The following is a 25812-nucleotide window of genomic DNA, read 5'->3' as shown; positions in this document are numbered from 1 at the left end:
ATTGCAGTCTATGGGGAAGAGCACAAAGTCAGCTGACGTATGTTGCTTGATCCCTGGAAAGGTGCGACTCAAGCCGCTGGCTTCACGTAGGTCACAAGGCCGCAGTGGGACATAACAAACAACAGGTTTTAGTGCACAAATTCGTGTAATTAGTAAAACAAATACAGCGACTATTTTTAATATCACATATAATTTGTGTGAAAATATATGTGAAATAAATGTGAAGTATATAGCAGAAAAAGTAACAACTATTTATCTGAACCAGCTCTAACTCTTGAAAGGAAAGATGGCGCTGAGGTCTGCGACCGCAGTGCTTTTGTGCCCTCGGAGGCGGGCCATGACTGCATCACAGGCTCTGCGAGCAGGTTTGAATATCTTATTCAGGTTTTGGGTCTTTTGGAGGTAAATACCCAAATGGTAATGGTTACATTTCGTACTTGAAAGGGACTTAGAAGATAATTCCTGGTGCTTTTATCTGCATGTTATTGAAAACCAAAAGTGAGTGAAAAAAAAGGGTTAATGGACGTTTGCCGTTCCCCTTAGAGAAAAATGTAAAATATCTTTAAAACAGAATTGTGCACTTTGGGCACAGTGGGGTGTTGTGTACTACAAAATCCCAACAGAATCAAACACATTTAGGGGGATGAGATTTTTTTTGGAGCCACGTGTCTTTTTGATAATACAGTGTTGCTCTAAAACATAAAACCTATTCTGCCTGCTATCACTAAAACTTAGTTCTGTACAGAAGAGGACTATTATTTAAACTGTAGAATGTTGTTTTCAATGTTGAAAAGCAATTCCGCAGAACGTTGAACCATCTCCTTTGATAAAAAAAAAAAAAAAGTTCTAAAAACGCAGATTCTCACTAAGGTAGCTCTTTGCATCAGACAGAATCCCACCACTACAGGTCGGAAGGTGTAATGGGATACACACAGGGATACAATGCAGAGACAGAGCTGGTCTGTGTTTAGAACTGCTCACAGACACCCCGATCTTCTGCACTGGTTCTGTATGGAACAGGACTTAAAACTGTCTATAAAAATCTGCTTGAGGCTGGTCTACATTCTTGTTTTTAACATGGAAAGCAGGGTTCATGCGCCAGGAGTCTCAAAGCTCAGTACTGTGGGTCTGAGCCCCCCTGCCTGTCTCGTCCTGTCCTGTGTCGGGGTGTAGTCGGTCAGTGCCTCTTGCTCAGTCCAGTTTCTCCAGCACGGAGGGCACATACACCAGGCTCAGCTCACTCCCGAAGTCGCACACGATGGCTGCGTTGTCCAGCACTCTGAGCTGCCGCACCCCCTGGCCCTCATTGCTCTTGCCCAGGTACACAGTCTGCAGCAAGTCCCCGTAGCTGAGGTCCCAGAAGGAGACGCAGCCCTGGCCTCCCGTCACTAGGAGGCTCTCCGAGATCACACCCAGACTGGCGCCGCAGCCAACTTCCTGCAGGGAATGACACAGACATAGGGCCGTGATATTTGGCACAGTGCTCAAAGTCTTTATTACTAGGTATTACTGTCGGTAGCTGACAGCGTCAAGAAATCAATCCAATTTTTTTAAATCTCATTTTTGATTATTTTCCTGGGAGTATCAATAAGGGATTTTTTGTGATCATGTTTTCTTTCTGTTATGAGTCAGTTCTACATATAGGAGCCTCCTCCCCTCTCTCCCCCTTACCTGCTGGATGGAGTACAGTTTAATCCCAGTGCTTCGGTCCCAAATACAGATGAGGTCATCCAGGCCACTGCTGATCACACAGGAAGAGGTGCAGATGAGGGAAGTGACATCGCCGCGGTGCCCGTACATGTGACTGACACGGCTCCCTGTCAGGACGTCCCACAGACAGATAGCTCCATCCTGACCCCCGCTGGCCAAAACCATTGTCTGGAACACAACAACCCCCAGAGACACAGAGTGAGACAGGACAGTTACTTCTGTACACGCTACCCTACTCACAACAACTTGCTACAGAGGGGCTGTAACATGATGTGTCTGCTTGGTCTAAGCTACAACAAATATTTCTCAGGTGTACAAGAATACACATACTGTAGAGTAAAATGTGATTTGCAGAAAGGAAAACCATTTCATTACTGTCTTCTTATTTTTATCATTTTTGCATCACTTACTCAAAAAAAAAGCTTTAGGGATGTAAATAGTTTAAAAGTTTAAACATTTGAATTTTGCTATTGTTAAAAACATGCAACCAAATATAGTTGTTAGCCTGTGTGTGTACATAGTAGTAAGAGTACAGTGTAGGCGAGTTTATTTCATATTCAATATTTCTTCACAGTCTTTTCCACATTGGAGCCCGCAGCCGTATGCACTTTACGCAATGTGCGTACCATTGGTTTGCAAAGTTTCAGCATCATCACGTGTGGACTCGCATGTAATCTCGCAAGATCGGTTGAAGCGAAACAGACATTTGAAGCTTTCTGAATTGTACAGTGTACCTAATCATGCCGTTTTTAGATCATCTAACCATCCAGTTGAATGATCAAGTGTGCAGTTCTTTGCCTCGACTGAAAGCCAGTATCGCCTAGCCAACAAGCTGGCCACGCTGACCCCAGCTATGTGCAATGAGATAAAAGAGCAGTATGAGGCTATGATACCCAGTGTAGAAACAGCTGATGTGGAGCTTGAGCTCTGGAGGCATTCCAGGACTGCCAAGGGCAGAAGTGATATGTGCACTATATTAGAGGATACTGTTGTGCTCAACCCCAACATCCACAACGTTTTAAAAGTGCTGCTTACCATGCCTGTGTGCATATTTAAAAGTTTAATTTGTATTTTAACCCTTTGCGGTCCAATGTCGGACCCTGTCCGACATCATCAAAAAAACGGGTTTCTAGTCGTTTTTTCTCCAGAAAAAGCTGAGAAAAAAGCTGAGAAAACCTATGACTTGGATCGCATTAAAAATAATGACTTGGATCGCATTATTGAGGAGTTTGGTGATAAAACAAGTGATCAGGAGATGATTGTTCGGTATGTACGACTATTATTATTATTATTATTTATTAGCATATGTGAAAGCTATAGCGAACGAAAGGGTGGGGCGGGGCTGGAGATGCCTATTGAGTGCTTTGTTGATATGCAGGGCCTTTTAAACCCGTTTGACTGTGAAAAAAAATATTTTTAAACAGCGCGTCTAAAATTAACTGCGCGTGTGAAAATAAATTGGACCTGACGCGCACTTAATAAATGGACTGCAAAGGGTTAACCATTAACACATATTTTCCAAGTTATTATTAGTATTATTATTGTTGTTGTTGTTTTATTTCGTAAGTGCCTGTTTTGCCACACAGTGTAGAGAAAGAAAGCTTATGTTTATATGCCATGCTTAGTTAAAGGGGATGAGTTATGATTACACTGGCTGTAGTGATTGTAAAAGTAACGATTAGAATGGAACCAGCATACCATATTTGTGAAGTAGTTTTTTCCCCTGGTTTAAGCCTGTACTTCAAATATGTTTATTTGTACCTTTTATTGTTGTCATGGACTATTTGGTTTACTGTTTGGATTTTCATGGCTCTCACTGTAGTTGTTTTTCTGTCTCGATGGCAGTGTGCTGTGTTTATTCATTTTTAGAAATGTGATTGTAGTTTTCTAATGTGACCTGCTATTCCACATATAATTAAATGATGCATACATAGTGTTACACACTGATGAAAGTTATAACATGTAAACGTGTTTTACAATACTTAACCGTTAAATGGAAACCAACAACCCCAATCACAGTTGTTTTTTTTTTTTGCCTGCCTCCCCCCAGTCCAAACTGCTCTGTGGCCTCTCTATAAAACTTGCCCCTCTCAACTGTTTAGAAAATCCCAAGTGACTACAGGATTGGGATCGGTGCTGACCTGGTCGATATACAATGCAGTGATCCCCCCAGAGTGACCCTGCAGCGTGAAGAGGCAGCACGAGTCTTCGAGCCGGTACACCTGAGAGAGAGTGAGCGAGAGAGAGAGAGAGAGAGGGGGGGGTCAGGGTGCATGTCTGCATGGACAGCTCAGGGCTGGGTTCAGTGCCTGGGAAAGGAGTGAGAGACAGAACTGTCTGTCTGTTTGAGGACAGGAACTCACAGCGCTAGAAATTGAACTCTCAATAAATACAGATCAATGGGGGGGGTTTACTGGAAAGACAGACAGACAGACAATGAATTCAGGTCGACCTCTCTATCTGTCTGTGGGTTAAGTTTGGTGCAGAAGAGGGACTCTGTTTTTTTTTCTCTTTTCTTACAAGTTCAGGGGTTGGTAGCAGAAATGCATCTCTTGAAAAACTGTGATAGAGCGAGAGAGAGAGAGAGAGAGAGAGAGAGAGAAAGAGAGAGAGAGGAGAGAGAGAGAGAGAACCGGTTTCACTGGATTGGAAACAAACCAGGAAACACCAGAAAGCAGACAGAAAGATTCCAGATGAGTCTCACCCGCACTGTGTGGTCCTGGCTGCCCGTCACGACCCGCCCTGCTGCTGCACGCAGCACTGTGATTGGCTTCTGGTGGGCACAGTGCACCGAGTGGGTCAGCCGACAGCAGATGACATCATCACTGCTGTAGCAGGGGGAAGGGGGCATGCTGCCATGATTGGATGTTCCTGAGAGAGACATGCACACCGGGTAAGAAAATGACACGCAACACTTTGGGAATAATTCAAAACCCTGGGGATATATATTCCTAGATAAGACCTCAGATTAAAACAATGTTCCAATGAGTTGATTTTTATTGGTAAATTCAGTTAATGGAATACATCAGAGTTATGGAAAATAGTGATGTACCACCTGTAAAGGCACTACAGTATCTCAAAGCATAGTTTCTGTATCACAGATATGGCCAGAGCTCAGAATACACATTTGAAAGCCTTGGTTAGCACTTGGGTTGTCCCTAAATTCCTATTTTAAATCAGACCAGCACAGCCTGGTGCTGGACTAGGGACAGGAAGGTAAGAGACACGGCTGACACTCTTACCTCTGTACTGCAGTAGGTTCATGGGTTTGTTGATATCCACAGTAAAGAAATCTAACGATCCGTTCAGCCTGGCAGCTACAATTCTATTAAAAGAGGAAAACACAATCAACACCCTCATTCTGAAGACAGGGAAAGGAGAAGATGGCACTCATGTAAAGAACTGGATGCAAAATAGGAACAATGACCTGAAAATGAGCAAACTTGCGCAAATAAATCAACATGGAGAAATAAGAATGTGGCAGTTGACTAATTTCTGCAAATATACCATTTTGTTCCATTAAAGTGGAAACATCTTCTATAGCACATATTTCATATTTTGTTCGTCACTTGTAGGCAAAATTCCCTAAATTCTTCCAACACCCCCACTCCCTGATTTATAAGTTTTAAAGCTATTTCTTAAGAAAAAATAAATAAAAAATAGCAAATTTTCCTGGAATCTTTGAACAATATAATAATGAAACAAGAATGCCACCAAAATAAAATAAAATTATATATAGGGGTGGGATGAGTGCAGTGTACCTGTTGTTGAGGAAGACAAGGGCAGTGATCCCAGACTTGCCCTCCTCGTTACTGCAGTGCAGACAGCCTTCTACTGCGTCCCAGAGCTGCAGAGAGGAGAGGGGGGCGTTACACCTCACACACAGGCACCAACAAAAAAAGCAGACTTTCTAGGGTTTGTGTCAATTTGTGGAAGATGTTGTATTATTACTTGAATCTACATTCTGTGTTTACTAATTAATTAGGGCAGCAGTGTGGAGTAGTGGTTAGGGCTTTGGACTCTTGACCAGAGGGTTGTGGGTTCAATCCCTGGTCGGGGACACTGCTGCTGTACCCTTGAGCAAGGTACTTTACCTAGATAGCTCCAGTAAAAACCCAACTGTATAAATGGGTAATTGTATGTAAAAATAATGTGATATCTTGTAACAGTTGTAAGTCGCCCTGGATAAGGGCGTCTGCTAAGAAATAAATATTAATTAATTAATTAATTAATTAATTAATTAATTAATTAATTAAATTAGTTAAACAAAAATGTACTGGGAAATTAAGAACTGTCTTTCTCGTTTTGATAAACTGTGTTTGCTTAGGGGTAAAGTTAGGGATTCATTAAGATGGAAAAGTCATTAAAGTTATAGGGACTGTTTTAAAAAGTGCCTTAGTACAGAAACAATAAAACGTGGCACAAAAGCATACTAAGCATGCGTTTGAATTCCAAAACCTCACTGCTGTGCCATCACATCTGTAACTTCAGACAACTGTTGAGGCTAGTTGCTTCATCTGTGCACAAATGTTTGATTCTTCTATGGTTTATATTATAACAGTCTTGCTTGGGGGTGCTCAGCTAGTCAGCACCCCAGCACTGGTGTTTCTGATCCAGACTCACTCACCTCCAGCTTTCCGCTGCTGCGGCCGGCTGCAATAAGGCTCCCCTGCAGGTCCAGAGCCCACACTGCGCTGTCCCAATCCCCAGGGTCGGCAGACAGACAGGTGGCGGGACGGGGATCGGGGCTGCACAGGGGCTCGTCCCCCTGGCTGCGTCTCCGACAAGGGGAGCAGGGGGCAGGGGAAGGAGGGTAGCCCTGCAAGTTGGGGGTGGTGGCCCCATGTTCCTCGTAGGCTCTCTCCACCTGCCCCCCAAAGTGGAAGCCCCCGCTGGCCCCCTTGCTGGCGTGCCCCGGGCAAGTGGGCTGCTCAGAGAAATTGGTGTCGATGAGCGGGGTGAGGTCAGGCTGGTCTCCAAATAGGATGGGCCTGGAGGGGAGCAGCCTCCTCCTGAGCGGGTAGCCCCCCACTACAGCCTCCAGCCCCTCCTCCTCGGGCTCTGGCTCACAGTTCTCCTGGCGCTCCCACACCCCACTGCTACTCCGGCATAGCCTGGACATCAACGACAAGCAAGCAGGATACTTCAAACTGGTGACAGGAGACCAGATACATTACCTACAGGGCCTCTCCACCACAATTTACTACTGTTTGTACCTTAACTCTTTGAGAACTAAGTATCTTTACAAGTAGACAACTCTTTTGTTGTGCTATTCTTTAGTGAAATTGTTATTCTTGACATCTGAAAAGCCTACTGAAATTTTTACTTTTGTGATTGATGATTGACTAGTTTTTGCACACTGTATATCATAAACAGTCTTCCTGGGGAGAAATGAGGAATTGCATTCAATACTGCTCCAGATCTGTTTATCGTGGGGAAACAAGACTTGATCATTGGAGGACCTGACTAATTTCAAAATGCTGAACACACTGTGTGCCTTACTCCCCCCGGTGGAGTGCCCTCCTCTTACCTGGGGTCAGGGATGACAGTGAGGCAGTCTCCTGTCTGTGCGTCCCACACACGGATCTGTCTGGCCAGACAGCAGCTCACCAGCAGCATACCATCACTGGCCAGGCACTCAATATCCTGCAGGGTTAGGGGGACGAGGAGGGGAAACACAGTAAATACACTCAAATAAGGGGCACGTTCTTCCCCAAATTCCATGTAACAATTACATTTGTAAATATGTTTTGGGGAGAAGAGAAAACAGAAGGACTTCTATTCCTTTGTCCCAATTACAGGTATGGAAATAAGACTTCCATTGCATAGCAGTTTGTTCCATTCCTGGTTTTACTAGGAGTTTATTAAGACACACCTGAACTTGTTACTTGTACACTGTGGCTAACCAGGATCATTTTAAGACCTTGAGTGGCGGAAACAGCTATACAATAGGAGTCTTATTTCTATCCCTGAATTATGCAGCTACCTGTCAGACAGATATTAAAAGACAACAATTCAGTGTAAAACGTATAACACATAATCTTGTCATGCTAATAAAGCCTATATGAGTTTGAATTGGAGAGGACAGAGAGGAGTGGGGGGAGAAGAGACAGAAAGGAGTGGGGGAGAAGAGACAGAGAAGAGGGGGGAGAAGGGTGAAGGGAGAGGGAGGTGTGTACCATGTGGTGCCCGCGCAGCAGCAGGGGGGAGATCTCGCTGATGGGGGGGGAATAGCCGTAGTCATCACAGGGCAGCTCTCCGCGCCGTCGTCGCCCGTGGGACAACCCATTCTGACCGTAGTTGCGTGGACACAGGACCCGGTACAGACAGAACAACAGCAGCACCAAGACCACCCCTGCTGCCAGACCCAGAGCAGCCACCCTGAGAGAGAGAGGAGAGAGGAGAGAGGGGTAGACAGACGCTTATAAAAGTTTACCACAGTATTTGTTTACAGCATGTTTGCAGTTCTCCCATGTGTATACTATGCATTTACCATAGTTTACCCTGATTTGCCATGTTTATTAATATGTTTTAAAAAGGATTCACACACCGAAGTAATCGAGGTGCAAGTTCACAAGGCTGAATCTATATTCTAAATATAGAGAAAGAGAGAACCGCACACTCAACTGCACTCCAAAATATCTTTAATTCATAAAAACATGTCACCGATGTTTCGACACAGAAGCGCCTTCATCAGGGTGCAAAATGCAAGTGTAGGATTACAGAGTTAAACACAATTGAGGTTATAAAGAGCAGGTGAATATAATTGCACATTAGTAAAGTACATTCATGTGCCAATTAATCAATCAATCAGTTTGCTACAATGTCGCCAGAATATAATTCCACAATTAAAGAAAATTATAAATGACAATCAGTCGGAAAGGCTTGTATAATGTTTATAAACTGGATTCAATATAACCCCCAATAGAAAAGAGAAACATTTAAAACATTTTGTGTACATATAATAGAGAAATACACAAGGAGAATGTGAGACCAAATAAATCAGATATATTAATGCACATGCCTTAATGTAAGATGACACAGATCATAAAAAGGACTTAAAGTTGAATTCAACATTCCTTCCAATAGGAACCGCAGTTTTTAAATAATAAAACAGCTCCTCTTTGTAAAAGTAAATTATCTAAATTTCCTCCTCTCCTAGGTAGTCTAACCTTCTTCATCCCTAGAAGAGAAGAAACTGAATGTTGGACTTGACAAAAATGAGCAGCCACTCCATAGACTAAATGTCTGCACCTAATTGTACTACGATGTTCATCTCTTCTAGATTTAAAATCTTGTTTAGTTTTACCTACATAAGATTTACCACGGGGACATTGAATCATATACAATTACACCTTGAGTTGTACAGGAGATTACTCCCTTAATGGGAATTACTTTTCCAGTAAGTGGATGCTTAAAAGAGTGACATTTCAAAGTGCTATTGCATTGTGTGCAAGAGCCACATTTATAATTGCATAAAGAGACTGAGCTGGAGGTAAATCAGCTCACAAGAGTGTCCCTTAAGTTACCTCCTCGTTTACATGCCAGTAAAGGTGGTACAGTAAATGAACCTGAGATAGAGGGATCCGATTTCAAAATATACCAGTCTTTTTCTAATTCCTTTTATTTTCTCTGCACATGTGGAGTATTTCGTAACAAAAATTGCAGAACGATGTTTGGATGTATTAATTTTACAGTGCTGGAGTGAGTCTGTACCTGCTTTTGATTAAACACATAAAGACATTTGTCTTTATATCCACGTGCTTCAAATCTAGCCTGCATAGCAGACAAATTGTATGAAAAATCAGATTCTTGTTTGCAAATATGTTTAATTCTATAAAAGTGACTCTAAGGTAGACTATTCTTTAATGGAAGCGGATGAAAACTGTCTGCTGTCAGCAAAGTATTGCGGTCCGTAGGCTTTCTATATAAATTGGTATACAGAGAAGGACTCTCTTTAACAATCCATAAATCAAGGAAATTAATCTTTTCAAAATCAGATTCCATGGTAAATTGAAGAATTAATGAAATCATGAAATAAAAGAAAGTTTGTGAGCATTTCCCTTCCACAAGATACAAATACTGTCAATGTATCTTTTCCAAAGAACAATATTAGGTAAATGCACATTTGCTGAAGCATTAGAAATAATAAATTACATACATATAGGAGGCTGTGTGGTCCAGTGGTTAAAGAAAAGCGCTTGTAACCAGGAGGTCCCCGGTTTGAATCCCACCTCAACCACTAACTCATTGTGTGACCCTGAGCAAGTCGCTTGTGCTCCGTCTTTCGGGTGAGACGTAATTGTAATTGACTCTGCAGCTGTTGCACGGTTCACACACCCTAGTCTCTGTAAGTCGCCTTGGATAAAGGCGTCTGCTAAATAAACAAACAATAATAATATAAATTTGCATAATTTGGTGCCATTGTAGCACCCATTGCAGTACCTTTAATTTGATCTTTAATCATTTTTTGACAGCACCAATTCAGCTAAAGTTAGCACTCAAGTTAAAGGAGAATGATCACCGTCTTGTTTGCAAAGGAAATGCTCAAGAGCCTTTAGACCATCATCATGAAGGCTATTAACTTTGGACTCATTTCAGAAGTTACAAGAATAATGTGTTGAGGAAGAATCTTGAATATTCGTGTAGGATCAGATTCCAATTTTAAATAAAGTGGAATGTCTATAAATCGCCCGTGTGTCGTCATCTTTACTCTGAATAACTACCCACACCTTTATCTGCCGATTTAATAAAAATGGACTGATCAGATGTCAAGTCTTGTAAAGCAATTTTTTCTTCTTTTGTCAGATGTAAAATGATCTGTGTTGATGTTTATTGTTAAGTAAAACATCAACATCTTTCTCCACAAGCCTACCATAGGCTTCAATAGAGGTATTTCTATTGCCAGCAGGTACAGATGTACTTGTTCCTCTAAAAGGTGTCTGTATACGGAAGGGTGTTTCAATAGAAGATATATTATCAGAGCTGGAGACCGCAATACGTAGACTGGAATTATTAGCAAAAAAAACCAAAAAAAAAACTACAAATACGAACATTCTTACGAAATTTAAACATATCAACTTTAATCTAAAAATCATTCCTTTGGGAAGTAGGGACAAATGTTAATCCCTTATCTAGAATGCGTAATTGTAAAGGAGACAGAATCTTACTTGACAGGTGTAACGGGGGAGATCTGTGCTGACTGTCTGGCGCATGCGTTTTTCTGCAGGAAGAGGGCAGCAGCCTCGTAATATCCGCCTGTCAGTCATGGCGATAACACGGAGAGGTGAGGAAGAGGGTGTGTTGGCTTTCCCTCTCTCTGAGTGGCTGAGAGGCGGGCCTTGTGGGATTGCTCTGTCCAGAAGTACTGCGCTTGGTTATGCATTCGGGTGGCCGTGATTGGGAATACACAGAGACGCTGGCTGAGAAGGCCAGTGTAAACATAGACCAGGCAAGAACGCCGTGGTTGGAGCGAGCGACCAAAATAGGCAAGCACGGCTGAGGAAGACAGCCAGCCTAGAGAAAGAAAATAATATATAAAATAAATTGTTACGTATCCGAGGGAACATGTATGAGTAGAAGGGGAACCTTGGCCACCCCAGAGTATAGTGCATAACAGCATAGGACAGAGACCCAAGCTGACCGGCTTAGTGGCAGTGGGGACACTGCATAAGCAGCACCTTTATTTTGAAGTTTTATTACTGTGTTTTATTTTCCCTTTTCTTTCGCCTTTTGTTATTTATTATTTCACAGCACCTGTGAGTGCGCCAGCATTTAACTGTTTACCAGTATTGGTATTTCTGTGGTCCTGTTTACTGTTGTCGATATTCAGGCCACAGACACCAGCACCCTCTGCAGGCTAAAAGAAAATATATAAAATAATAAAACGGCACCAGTGCAGTGTTTTCAATTAAACCTTCTGTCTCCTGTGTGTGTCAGTGAATTGCCCACCACCCTTCCACAACAGGTTAAACACATTCAGCTCGTTGGTATAGGCCCGTGTTATGGGTCTCAATCCTGGAATGTTTCTTCTTTTTGCCCCGTCGGGTGCGTTTCTTCCCCAAGATCGACCTTGTCGTCGAAATCCATTGTGGTCTTTTACTCTTTGTAAAAAACGGTCACCCACTCCTGCCGAGCTGGAGTGAATGTGAGCAGATGTAAATTGGTGTGATCTATTCTTTGTAAGATAAGTCTTGGAATTTTGGTCTGTTAGAACCACTCTTTCGCAAGAAGTATACATAATTTTCATTTTGATCACGTCTGAATTTCTTAATTAAGCCTTTTTTATAGTATGTTCAGACTGATAATTGACAAGGAAGTAATTACCTTGCTATGAACGTGTAAGAGTACTGCTAGCATTGTTTTGTTACAGACAACATCTGCAGCTTATTTATTTATTTTGCTTTAAAATAAAATAAATGTAGAGATACTTTATTATAAAGAGTAGCAAGGGATTTGAACCACAATTTCAAGATGACTTGAGTGAACCTTCATGGAGATTTCTGTTTTTAGAAAAAGTATAAATGTGGGGCAGCAGTGTGAAGTAGTGGTTAGGGCTCTGGACTCTTGACCGGAGGGTTGTGGGTTCAATCCCCAGTGGGGAACACTGCTGTTGTACCCTTGAGCAAGGTACTTTACCTAGATTGCTCCAGTAAAAAACCCAACTGTATAAATGGGTAATTGTATGTAAAAATAATGTGATATCTGTATAATGTGAAATAATGTATAATGTGATATGTTGTAACAATTGTAAGTCGCCCTGGATAAGGGCGTCTGCTAAGAAATAAATAATAATAATAATAATATGGCAAAGAAACCTATAACAGCTGATTTCAGAGAATCACTATCCTTGGATCAAGCTGCTTAACAACGCAATGGTGGTGTGATCTTGAATAATGCGATTCACCTGGTTCTATTTGAATGAATGCAAGATAAATTCCAAAATGAGATCCATTCAAATTATGATTCTATGCTGTTATTCGATGTTAGATCTCCTAACGTGTTGTAAAACAAAAAATCTAATATAATGAAATGAATGAAGACATTAGGTAATAGAATTAACAACAAAAATAGTCAAAACGATTGTCATTGTATTTACTAATTTCATTTTGAAGTTTCTTTAGGTATTTCTAAATGCATTGCTATTAATTATTTTATAGCTATGGATCATGTTTGTTTTAAGCCAAGGGGACACTGGTGAAGCAGACTTTTGTAATCTCCTAGTTCATATAGAAGTAGCACTGAGCTGTATGGACTCTCTGCTGCAGGCGGGTTTCCCTCCAGTTTCTGAGCCTCCACATGTCCCCCCTCCACCGCCAGCAGAGAGGCACCCCAAGGACCTGGCACCTTTAAGACACCTCACAGTGACATCACTGCCAGGCTCCTCTTTACACCTGAGGCTGGACCAATGAGCAGCAGGCAAGGGGAGGGGCCTGTAGGGCTGTAAACCTTGGGTGATGGAACCCGTTATCACAGGCCATAGAGATAAAGCTAGTAAAAACACAGATACACACACGCGTTATCTGTGTTTTAATGCACTGACGGCAAACATTAGTTAAGCTGTTGCCATTATGAATAAGTAGACCAGTGTTTTATTCTTTACTGCTGATTAGAGTGTGGGGTGCATGGTTGGTAATGTAACCACTGTCTGAAGACACCTTTGCTAATGAATGACATTCCAAAGCATTCTCTTCCTAATAAAGTTAAGTTATGACTGTCATCTCTTACTGGGGATGTGTGTTAAGAGTGTCAGCTGTTTGCTTATTTTATCAGTAAGTCACGATAAACATCAAATAAACAAAACTGGATCTCAGGGAAACATGCACTTTCTTCATCAGGCTCTGTAGAAAATAAGTCTCACTGTATGCCGAGTTAAAATACCATGAGGGCACAGTTACAACCCTGCACAAGCATTGGCACAGTGCGCTACAAACAATCCCATCAGAAGTGAATGCCCAGAGAAACAATGGAAAAGGGGAATAAAACGAGGTGCTGCATATTGTACTAGGGAATCGATATTTGAAAAAACTAAACACAGAAGAGCAAGGAAAAGATAAGTGTTGTTCAATTACCACATAAAGAAATATCGTAGTATATTGTGAGAAATATAGAAGCTGGGTATTTTATTTAAAAGGGGCTTAATCCATTGCACTTAACGTAAATGGATGGAGACACATATGGATCACATTAGTTTACTGTAAAGCTACGTCTTAGTTGGTGTTTATCTTGGCGAGAGCCGAGTTCAAATCAGCATGAAGTTTTAACATCTACTCTCGTGTAATGGAAATCATGGTAGAATATTCAGTTATACTGAAAGAAACTTCTAAAAGAATCTGATGAGACTTCCCCTTCCAGAAGAAGATGCAAGTTAATCGGTGGTGTCTAGTGTCTCTTGTTATGAGAGATGTAATCTCAAGCAGTCAGGCTGCTCAAACTGTGCGAAAGAATATCTGCTATAATAAGAGACACCCAATACACAGTGTATTAACGTATTCTAAATCACAAAAACGAAGATGCACAGGGTGGACTTTATACACAACACAAGATGCCCTGGAATGCAGGTGATGGATTGATTTCTCACGCGTGATTCATAATGTTTTTCGCAATACTGATGAGGTTTGAGTGCACTCACTTGTACAAAGTGAAGTCAGGCTGACTCAGGGTCTTGCCATTGGGCTCAGGGGCTTGGTCCGCCCGCATGTCGAAACCTGGGAAGGGGGAGTGGAAGCGCTGCGCGTCCTGGGGGTGTCTGGCCTCCACAGCTTCCTGAGCACTCAAGTAAAACGAGACGGGGATCACTGGCAGGATGCTTATGTACCTGCACAGACACAGAGAAAGAACACCACATCACTCCTGACACTAGCACACAGGCAAGGAGAAAGAACACCACATCACTCCTGACACTAGCACACAGACAAGGAGAAAGTCAGGCAAGCAGAAAGGCAGGGAAAGAGACAAGCAGGCAGACAGATAGACAGACTAGGACAGGCAGGCTGGCAGAGAGACAGACAAGAGGTGGGAAAACAGGCAGAGAGACGAAGGACTGACAAAGACAGACATCCAAGCAGGCAGAAAGACATTCAGGGAGACGGACAGGCAGACAGAGAGGGCCCTCACCTCTTGGCCAGTGTGATGTTGTAGTAGCTGAAAAGGGAGGGCCAGTGTCTGAAAGACAGCCTCCTCCAGGTCTCCTCGTCAGGGGGGCTCCAGGAGATCTCGGGAGTGTTGTCTTGGCCAGGGGGCTGATCTCTCTGACTGGTCCAGGGGGGGCGTGGTTGGTCCCGGGAATGGTTCTCCAACAGGGGGGTGGGCTCAGGGTGGGGCAGCACTGTCAGTGTGCTCTCAGGGTCCCCCCCAGGAAACACAGGGGGCACCGAAAGTGGGGGCAGCCCCCCTGACTCGCCAAGGGGACTCTGCTCAGACACCTGGGCTGCTAGGTAGGTGCGCAGACCGGCTGGGTCTGTGTACACCAGGATCCCAATCCAGATCACTGTGCCAGCCTGGGAGATAGAGAAGGAGCAGGGGGGGAAAAGGGGAGAGATGGAGAAGGGGGGAGAAAGGGGAGCAATGGAGAAAGAGGGAGAGGGAGAGATGAGGAGATGGGGAGAGGCAGATATTAAACTAAGCATTGCAAACGGGTGTAACTGTGAGTCAGATGTAATAGTTGTAAATTAATACTGTTTGACAGCACAGCATGCAAATGTGAAAAAACTGCGAAAGAAAAATACCATATGCCCAATGTCTCCCACCCTTTCTCATACAGCGCCTCCCCTCTCCCACCCTTGCTCACACAGCCCCTCCCCTCTTCCCTCACCATAATGATGCGCTGAGCGAGGCGGGTCCTGGCCAGGAAGTAGATGACGCGCAGTCTCTTGGGCAGCCTGAGGTTTCGGAAGGAGGAGGGCTGCAGGGTGATGGTGTGGGGGGTGGAGGGGCGCAGGGGGGGCGGCCTCTCGTACCGCTGCTGCTGGGCCTCGCGTGGGCACAAAGTTGAGGGCTTAGGGGAAGTCAGACAGGCCTCGGCAGGGAGGCGCCGGTTCAAGTCTGCAAGCTGTGGCAGGAGGGGGAAGGAAGGGGTAATAAGAACACATGGACCAACCATTTAACATTCAATGAACAGCCTACTGAATGGTTGACTATTACCATAATTGTTTTACAAAGTTAAATTTACAGATACAGGGCTATATACAGGGCATAAGGTAGGTTTTGTCAGGTTTTCCTATCTTGCAGGGACTTTTTTTAAACCCTATACGTACTAAAGGTGCACACGTACACACACACGCACAGGCACAAACACTTCTTTTACCTCCATACGTCGGATATCGATGGAGAGGACGGTGGTGAAGAAAAACATCTGCAGGAAGAAATCTGAGACTAGGCCAACCACAGCGAACAGGCAGAACTCCTGGGGAGGCACACAGTTACTAAACTTCATAACGACATTTATAAAGAAAAGGAGGCCATTCAGCCCATTAGTGCTTGCCCAGTTAAATCAATGGTTGTTGTTCATCTCAATCTCCGACCTATTTCGAGCTAATCTTGGAAATGGAGAACGAGGATGAGGAAATAGGAGGTCTGTTCCAGGCAGCTGCAGATATATTCAGGTGTCAATAACACATTCAACCCATACGACCTACTGGTGGGTTACCTGGATAGCCGGGACGAGAGTGAAATAGCCAATCAGGATGATGCCCAGCTCTGTGGCCATGTTCTTCATGATGGACCAGCTCTCGTTGCTCAGACCTGGGGGAAGAGAGACAGTGTGAAGGGGTGTTCACACCAGACGCGACCGGAGCCGACTCCTTGCACATCGCTTTTGTGTTGCCGCAGACCCCTTCACGCCGAAGGCGGCAAGGGGAAAAGTAGGTGGGTGGCCTGTTGTGACATCACACGTGGATGTCTTGAATGCAGGACTCACAACCAGCATAGATAACAGAATTGGGGGAAGAATTATTTTTTGTTAAGTTTAAAAAAAAACAAGAAATGTATACATTTTAAAAGGAATTAGCTGTTGTGGTGAATTACTGTGGTGACCTGTACTATGTAATTCCACAGACTCTCTTTTTTACCATTTAAGTAAAAACAGATATATTTTAAATTGATTAATTATTTGATTTGTTGGGGTATTCAAAGTTTTTCTGTTAGTCATTTAACATTTTTACAGGAGCTGTGTAGCAACTATCTTCCGTTACTACTTCAGCTCTTAAACATTTAAACTAACATTAGAGGGAAAACACTTATTTATTTATTTATTTTCTCTAGCCATACGCTAATGAAGGTCCATGAGAACTGAAACATGTTCGTGTTTGTTTGCCTGTTAATTTGAAATAAAATAAAAAGTTGAATTTGAACAGCTCTGGATGCTCGGACACATATCAGCTTTTCTTCCTCCATCTTGTTTGTTCGATCCGTGAGGGCTGTCTTCTCTTGGGGAAAGGAGCCTCCTACTTTTACCCGATTGGCTGCTGGTAGCATGCACCCCTGCACACCACCTTCGGTGTGAATGCCTTGATTGAAAACAATAGCTGCTACATTTTTTGTCACGCGCCCTGGTGCCATGTCGCGTTTTGTGTCTAGTTGTGTATACTGCAATTCTTCAGTGGCTGACAATGCTAATTATGTCTTTAATCCTTACCTACATAAGCCCTTAGCAATATCCGCTAAACAACAAACTAATACAAACGAAACAAACAAGCGCCTGTCTTTTTTCCCCCTCCAGGTTATAAAACTTTCAATGCTACAAAAAGGAAAGCTACTGCCATATTCCCGAGCGCCATGGAAATACAGAATTATTGGCAGTTTTGCTTTGGAATAATAATCCTGCAGCCCTCAGCAATGCCAAGGTGTTTTATATGCTTGAGGGGGTTCCAAGGCATATTTATTCCTCATATTTCAAATGGCCAGCTTGTGGCAGTGTGGCATCACAATACCGGCTTTGCCAAAATCCATAAAACTAAATTACTTAAATAAGTCTATCACCCAAAGTGCTTAATTGCACTTGCGTAAACATATGGCTCTGTGGGTGAAAAACAATCAGTTTGTGAGTAAAAACACAGACTTGGTCCCGCAGGGTACATGTCATCCCTCAGAACAGAGTCCCCTTTTACCTTTGGACCCCCTATCTGCTTTATCTCTCTCAGCTCTTGTACAAGACTGCAGAGATTGCCACGCTGCTTGACCCCTGCACTGAGCAGTGAATGTAAAGAGATGAACTTGAAGACCTTGATGTATCTGGCTCAGTGTATTTATTAGCCTGCAGGAATAAACCTGGGTGACACCTGGACTCTTGAACTCATTATCAGCAGTGACACTGCAAAGGGAAGTCCCTCGCAACTTCTGGAAAAAACATCAAACACAGCTTTAGCAAGAGAGCTGACCCAGTTCTCTACTGTACTGAATTGTCTGTGGGTAAAGCAACAATAAATATGAGTGCTTTTATCCATAATAAACATAGACTAGCTTAAACAATGATGTTTGTAGTGTGTAAGGCAGTGGGTTTGAGGAGCTTGTGGTTAGAGTGCTGGGCTGCAGTGTGGAAGGGACGGGGTTTGAGGAGCTTGTGGTTAGAGTGCTGGGCTGCAGTGTGGAAGGGAGGGGGTTTGAGGAGCTCGTGGTTAGAGTGCTGGGCTGCAGTGTGGAAGGGAGAGGGTTTGAGGAGTTCCGCGGTTACAGAATGTGTTGGATTGCTTCACAATTCAGTGCAAGTCTGTGTAGTGTACATGTGCTGCAACAGCCTCGTCTCTCACCTTGTGCAATGCGCAGCTTGACCTCCAGGTCGACAGGGGTGGACACCACAGACTTGGTGAGGACCAGCACGTTCTCCAGGCCGATCACCACCACCAGGTAGGGGAAGATCTCCCTGCAGAGAGAGAGCAAGAGCGAGAGCAAGCGCGAGAGAGAAAGGGATGGGAAGTTATTGAGTGTTGTGACCCCGGTGTGTTCCCATGAACCTGCTGCATGAGAACACTGCACAGTACTGTGCTGACTCCATATTTCATTTGGTTTATTCACTGTTAGGCAGGCAAGTTGTCTGTAAACTGTAAAAGTCCTATATTTCCCTGTATAAGAGCCTGTCAGTAATTTCAATACCTCACATTTTTTTGAAGTGCAAGTCAGATAGTGTAATAAAGAGGGATGTATGTGTGTAAATCAAAAGAAGCCAAAAGCACACAAACACATTCTGGTTCTGCACAGACAATGTATACTCGGAGTACACCGAGACCCTGCCAAGCAAGTCTGGAATATCAAATAGCAACATTAGTGGAAAGCGAAGGTGCAGATTTTGAAGATGGGTTGCTTGTAGCCACCTGGCTATAAGAAAACAAGCAGCAGTTACTTTGTTGTCCTGTTCTTGGACCAAGGACTCGTTATCTGCTTTTATCTTTCAATGTCAGGTCACCAGCAGCAGCATCTAACAGTGTGAAAGTGAATTTACTAGAACAACTTTGTTCTGAGACACACAGCAGGATATGTGTATAGAGAAGGTCAGTTATATTTACTAAAGCCTTAATAAAAAAACAGAAATACAAAAAAAAAAAAAGATTTGCAGCCTTGGAGGTGTACAGACAAGTATTTCTTGCCCTGGCAGGTGATTCGTGGGAGCTCAGTGGTGCAACAACCTCACCCCACCTGTCACCTAGCAACACAGGACGACATCACAGCGTTCCTGATCTGATCATTAGTAAACGGTGGACTCTGAGTGCATGCTCTATTAACTGAATAAGAAATTACTACCAGCATAACAAAGACATTTACTTTAAATACAATCTCATTTTCATGTTTTAGACTTTTGCTTAGGTACAGTAGCCAATGTTTACCTTTTGAATGCTCTCTGTGAATAAAGTTTGTTTGGGAGAAAAAGGGGGTGGATTCAATGCCCAGCAGTCTGAGCTCTAACTTTGACTGGACAAGTGGCAGAGACCAGTAAGACTAAAACTACACTGAAAGTAGAAAGTAGAAACGATGATCTTAAATAGACCTTACGCAGAACACTGTGATAATGTACCTGGATTTACAATGATAAGAATCAATGAGGTTCCCACATGCAAAGTCAAGAGCGAGCCTGGAGTTCTCATTGATCCATAGAGTTTAAATTAATATTTGCAAATGATTAGTGGAACAGACCATAATGCTGGGACTGCTTTATCAGGAATTCACAACAGGGGCCATGACTAAGCAGTTTTTTTGTGGTAATTAGACCAATATTCATAAATGTTCACTGATAAATAAAGCATCCAGTGGTTTTGTCTTCAAGTTCAGAGCCTTCTTTGTGAAATGGCATTGATTAGCCTTTTCTCTTCTATACTAATGCATTTCTTGGTCCTCAAAAACAGTTTCTACTTGTGTTTGTTTGGAGTGCATGACATCCAAGCAGCCAGCTCACATTAGAACTGCTTCCTCGTGTGCAGGTGTATCCAGATCGGACCTGTGTGCAAATATTAACCTCTTCTATCACACTCGTTGATTGATATGTTTTACGGTAAAAGTCAGAATATTGGCAAATGTTAAGATTCACTGGTAAAATGTCAACATTTACCAAGCCAAGCAGTAAATGTCCAAAATAAACATAACACTTTACTTCAGACATTTACTGGTAAATCTCAAGAATAACCAAGTGCCTTCGGATAATGACTGAATGTCTCGTTTTCGCACATTGTAAGGTGTCAGGAGTCCTGTGTAACTCCAAGTGCAACAAGAATCTACCATGCTGCAGTAAGTAAATATATCTATTCACTGCCTGTCTTTGTGGCGTTTTGTGTCATAACCAAAATGTTATTTTCTGTTGAAAAAAGTAAGGTCCTAAATGATTTCATTTGCATTTAACAGAACGTTACATTTTTATTAAACGACTACCTATTTAGAGTGCAGTATCCTCAACACTATTGTGAATGGTTTGATACACAAATGTGTTGGTTGTTCTACATACGTGAATCACAATATTTGTTCAGTACCATGTTGAATTGCTCAATCGTGCATTTAGTGTAAGCTCATTAATGATTATTTTGTTAATGGAAAATGTGTATGCAGAAATAAATATATTGCTCGACATGAATGTTTTTGTTAATTGAACATTTGTGTGCAGAAATATATATATATTGTACAGCATCAATGTTTTTGTTAATGGAAAATGTGTATGCAGAAATTGACAATTTATATGCAGGGATAAATAAATAATTCAATAATACACCTTGTGGCAGGGTGCCCCGCCCCTGTGTGTATTTTGTGTTTTGTGTTTAATGTTGTCTGTTATATTTATTATTGTACTGGTGCATGGAGTGTGGGTTATGTAGCACTAATTGTATTTAGGCACAGGGATTGCACAATCCCTTCACATGCAGATTAAAGTGGGTATTTGTATTGGGGCACGGGGAAGTGCACAATTAGTCCACGTGCAGACTGTGCCGAGATTCAAGTGAATAATTGATTAGCAATCGAGTCTCGGCACAGCAGTATAAAAGAATGAATGTTTCATGCACACAGGGTCGGGTGTACAGTGAGGAGGTACGGGAGAGAGGAGAATTAATAACAATTGCTACTCGTGCTGGAGGACCAGCACGACACTTGTTTGTTTCATCCAGTTTGGTTGAGTGTTCATTTTGTTTTGTTTGTTCAGTGTGTTTCTGTTTTGTTAAATCTTTTTATTTATAATAAACCATCGCAAGCAGCGCATTCGCATTCACAAAACAGACTGTGTCCAATCAGTTCCTTGTCTGACGTCCCCAGCAAAGCCATTCTGCTCACATACTTGTATTTACCAATGAGTTCCTGTAAATCATAATATTAACCGGTGAAGGTCTGAAAAGCAATCTATGTCTTCATAATTTTGGACATTTACAACCTTTGGTAAATACTGATATTTACCGGTAAAAATGTAAGAGTAAGTAGCGAGGTTCCGAAAAATATAGCATTATACATCCCCATGTGTTGCTACAACTGTTTAAATAATGTACCTTTAATTTTTATTTTCATTGTTAACATCCTGACAACTCTTTACACGTATAACTTTAAAGTCTGTTTCAACGCTCTTTTCAAAATGTATATGCAATTTTAGCATGAAAATGATTTTATGGCTGTGCATGTTCCTTACTCTGACGTAATGTTTTCCTCACCCCAAGCCAAGCCACCCCTTAACGATCATTTTGAATTAACTGGAAAAGAAAAGTAGAGGAAATCAAGCTCTCAGAAGCTTTAGAGAGCCTGCGCGTCCTTCCTGGAACCCAACAATGTCCTCTGGTAAAAGGTATGTAAAAAGAGCCTCACATGTGCCCGAGTAATCAGTGGAACTTTCAATCCCAGGTGGGGGACACTGCTGCTGTACCCTTGAGCAAGGTACTTTACCTAGATTGCTCCAGTAAAAACCCAACTGCATAAATGGGTAATTGTATATAAAAATAATGTGATATCTTGTAACAATTGTAAGTCACCCTGGATAAGGGCATCTGCTAAGAAATGAATAATAATAATAATAATAATAATAATAATAATAATAATAATAATAATAATAAATAACTTGAAAAGCACTTCAAAATGTACAGCACCACTGTTGCTGCCAGTGCTATTAAATAAAGTGTTGTGATAAATGGTAATTGTAAGACAGGACCTACCCTCCGTTGAGTGTGGGCGTGAGTCCGAAGAGCGTGCAGAGACCGACTGACATGAGCAGAGAGCTCAGCACCGTCACCACAGCCGCCAGGGCCAGACCCCACTTGGACTTCACCATGTCGATCTTCCCTGTGACACACACACACACACGCACTCAGCACCGGAGCAGCATGCTGCACACACAACACAAAGTACCCCTGTAATACCAGATCACAGGACTCACGACCACCACTGCTCACTTCTCCCTTGTCTGTTTAGCTACTGCAGTTTGGAAGACGTATTTTTGAGTATTATGGCTTATTTATAAATACTAAATAAAAAGGGGCCATTTTTTGGGAAACCTTCTATAAAAGAGACCATCCCAGCTTACCTTTACAAGTAAGAGATACAAGAGATGTATACTGTATGGTACAATATGCTAGTTTAGTAATTTGTACAATGCGTGTCTTGTATTTGATGAATATTCTTCAAAACTGAACTCAGAGTAAATCAAACCCAACTGCAATATACAGGATGAAAGCAAATGGGATATTGGTGAGGAACACCCATGTGTTTAGAAGTACACGTACATGAAGAGGATGCTGTATAGTATGTGAGTGTGAAGGCGTACGTGTCTGAGGGTGTGTGAGGGTGACGGTGAGGGTGAGGGATACCCACGTGTGGAGAAGTAGATGTAAGCGAAGAGGATGATATATGTGGTGACGAGGGGGATGAGCTCCACGATGCCAATCTCCTCTTTGAAGTGGACATGCACCATCTGGTCCTCGCGCAGGCTGCAGTTCACACTGGGGTGGAGCTGCTTGAGCCGGGAGCGCAGGCTACTCAGGAACCTGGCGACAGGAGGAGAGGAGAGGGTGAGAGGGACAGGCACTCCAGGGCATAAGCCTCAACCAGCTGTGATAAGACCGTTTACTAAAATGACAAGTTACACCAGCTTCTGAAGTTCAAGAACGATATGTGTGTGTGTTTATATTCGTGATAGTGGTGCAAGCAAACCTGTATTAGACAACCTAAAACTGTCTGCATGTGTGTGTCTAGCTGAGTTTATACAAAAAGTGGTATTCTGGATCAGGGTGGATCTCTTGGTCTATGCGTCTATATATTCATGCCTGTGTGCTAGTACCTCTCACTGCAATGGAAGTGAAGGCATTCTTTTGAATTATGCTTTTCAACTCTTTGGGGTTGGAATCAGGAATCATAAAAGGTATAATATAATGAAAGTCAATAAATAGTAATGCGTAGGTGTGCGTGTGTGTGTGTGTGTGCATGCGCGCGTGTGTGTCTCTGCTGCATGCGTGCAGCTCATTCCCACTCACCTGGCATGGTAGCTCTGCAATGCAATGGTGATGGTGTAGGACACTACCCGCTTCCTGTTGTACAGGCTCAACCCGCTGTACTTCCCTGGAACTCCAAACAGCAAATCTGAAACACACACAGATTGTCAATACTGCTGCATCACACACACACACACACAAATTGTCAATACTGCTACAACACACACAGACTGTCAATCGCACTACAACACATACACAGACTCTCAACACCGCTACAAATCACACACACAATACAACTATAACACACCCACACCCACAAACTGTCAATACTGCTATATCAAACACACAGTGTGTAGCAGTATTGACAGCTTGTGCATGTCTTAGAGCAGTATTAACAGAATGTGTGTGTGTTAAAGCAGTATTGACAGTGTGCGTGTGTGTTATAGCGGTATGAACACACACACATACACACGCACACACAGACTGTGACGTACTGTGTACATTATGCATATCTGACAATTGTTCAACAAACTTTTGGGGAAAATTCTAAATATTCACAATGGAAATCGTTTGACCGTATAAATCGTTTGACCGTATAATTTGAACTCAAAGCTGGATGCTGTCTCTTCCCTGCTCCATGGAGCCCCCTGTCTATACCTTTGACTGTGGCAGAGGTGTGCAGGCCCTTGGGCTCGTGCTGGTGCACGGTGCGGATGATGTCCGCGTCGGAGTCGAATCGCTCACGCTCATTCTGCCAGAAGTTTCCGGGAGAGATGAGCAGGCAGCCGTGCTCCGGTAGCTGGCTCTGCACCTTCTTCAGCCCAGACAGCAAGTCTGTCACCTGGAGACACAGCTCATCCAGGCTGTGAGAGCCGGTACTGCGGGGTGAGAGGGCGAGAGGGTAGAGCACATCTATTAGTTGAGCTGTGCTGTGGGCAGGCAGTTGTGTTACCTGCCTCTCTGATCACGGTTGTGGATGACACTTTAACCACAGCACAGAAACCAGGACAGAGGACACAGTTGAAAATAAAGTGGAGACAGACTTATGACAGAGGGAAGGAGACACTTCTTCACACAGAGAGTAGTGAGTGTATGGAATGGAATGCTTTCTCATGTAGTTGATCCATTAAAGACATCTTCTTGACAAAGTTTTGAGATCAATCAGCCACTAGGAACCGGATGAGCTTAGATGGGCCTCTCTTTCATAATATGCTCTTCCGAGTCATGTTGTGGGGTTACCTGTCTCTGTGCACATGGTTGCGAATCTCCTCAACAAGCTGGAAGACCTGTGCCAGGGGAGAGCGGAAGATGTCCACGGGAAGGAGGCTCTGGTCCCACGGAGACACCACGGCCTTCACCAGGACCTGCTGGATATAGGCCACCGGCGGACCCACGTACTGCAGACACACAACAAGGGAGAAGACATTCACAAACTGCCTCTTGTATGTGAGACAAACCAGTAAGTCAACAGCATTTGATGAAGGACCGAGTGCACTTAAGACCTAAAGGGGGGGCTAACCAAGGTTTTAAAAAAAATGTTCTTACATCTTATTAGTACAAGCAGGATTATCTTTTCTTGTGTTAAATATTATTTGGTTTTGTGCTTGTATTTGTAAACTTAACCCTTTGCGGTCCATTGTCGGACTGGGTCCGACATTGCAATTATTCCTCACAGGTCCTTTGTTGGACTGGGTCCGACATCATTATAGCAACGCAATAAACGGGTGTTTAGTCGTTTTTTCTCCGGAAAAAGCCGAGAAAACCATTCAATTGCCGAGTGGTAGCGACAGGAGCCGAGACAAGTCGGAAAAAAAAAAAAAAAAAAAAAAAAAAAAAAGGCGTATTTCATGAATAGTCATACATGGTATCAGGTATCAGATAATGGGCGTCCATAATAAACAAGCTGGCTAAGTGTGTCAGCGCACTGAGACTATCATGGACATTTGCAGAGCTTTTTTCAGATGTTATAGTAATAAAATAATGACTTGGATCGCATTATTGAGGAGTTTGGTGATAAAACGAGTGATCTGGAGATGATCGATCGGTATGTACGACTATTATTATTATTATTATTTATTTCTTACACAGCTGAACGCTATAGCAAACAAAAGGCTGGGGAGGGGCTGGAGATGCCTAGTGTGTGCTTTGTTGATATGCAGGGCCATTTAAACCCGTTTGACTGTGAAAAAAAATACTTTTAAACAGCGCGTATAAAATTAACTGCGCG

General features: G+C 42.9%; 1 protein-coding gene across 1 annotated transcript in view; it reads right to left on the bottom strand.

The window, feature by feature from the left end:
* Positions 1 to 829: 829 nt before the first annotated feature.
* LOC117400266 (sterol regulatory element-binding protein cleavage-activating protein-like) overlaps positions 830 to 25812 on the bottom strand; it is a 59391-nt gene continuing 34408 nt past the window's right edge. Inside the window, exons 4-23 of the mRNA XM_033999931.3 lie at positions 24825 to 24982; positions 24243 to 24463; positions 23628 to 23733; positions 22969 to 23141; positions 22314 to 22440; positions 18456 to 18568; positions 16358 to 16452; positions 16016 to 16114; positions 15524 to 15760; positions 14827 to 15209; positions 14342 to 14527; positions 7890 to 8091; positions 7241 to 7356; positions 6338 to 6824; positions 5472 to 5557; positions 4953 to 5035; positions 4415 to 4581; positions 3852 to 3932; positions 1672 to 1878; positions 830 to 1437 (exon numbers count right to left, since the gene is read on the bottom strand). Of these exons, the coding sequence (XP_033855822.1) occupies positions 1192 to 1437; positions 1672 to 1878; positions 3852 to 3932; positions 4415 to 4581; positions 4953 to 5035; positions 5472 to 5557; positions 6338 to 6824; positions 7241 to 7356; positions 7890 to 8091; positions 14342 to 14527; positions 14827 to 15209; positions 15524 to 15760; positions 16016 to 16114; positions 16358 to 16452; positions 18456 to 18568; positions 22314 to 22440; positions 22969 to 23141; positions 23628 to 23733; positions 24243 to 24463; positions 24825 to 24982 (3573 nt within the window). The 3' untranslated portion in view covers positions 830 to 1191. The remainder of the gene's footprint in view (positions 1438 to 1671; positions 1879 to 3851; positions 3933 to 4414; positions 4582 to 4952; positions 5036 to 5471; positions 5558 to 6337; positions 6825 to 7240; positions 7357 to 7889; positions 8092 to 14341; positions 14528 to 14826; positions 15210 to 15523; positions 15761 to 16015; positions 16115 to 16357; positions 16453 to 18455; positions 18569 to 22313; positions 22441 to 22968; positions 23142 to 23627; positions 23734 to 24242; positions 24464 to 24824; positions 24983 to 25812) is intronic.

The sequence above is a fragment of the Acipenser ruthenus genome, chromosome 4 (assembly GCF_902713425.1).
Source record: "Acipenser ruthenus chromosome 4, fAciRut3.2 maternal haplotype, whole genome shotgun sequence".
Classification (NCBI taxonomy): Eukaryota; Metazoa; Chordata; class Actinopteri; order Acipenseriformes; family Acipenseridae; genus Acipenser; species Acipenser ruthenus.
The sequence above is the reverse complement of the archived record's forward strand: the minus strand, read 5'-3'. Positions and strand labels throughout refer to the sequence as shown.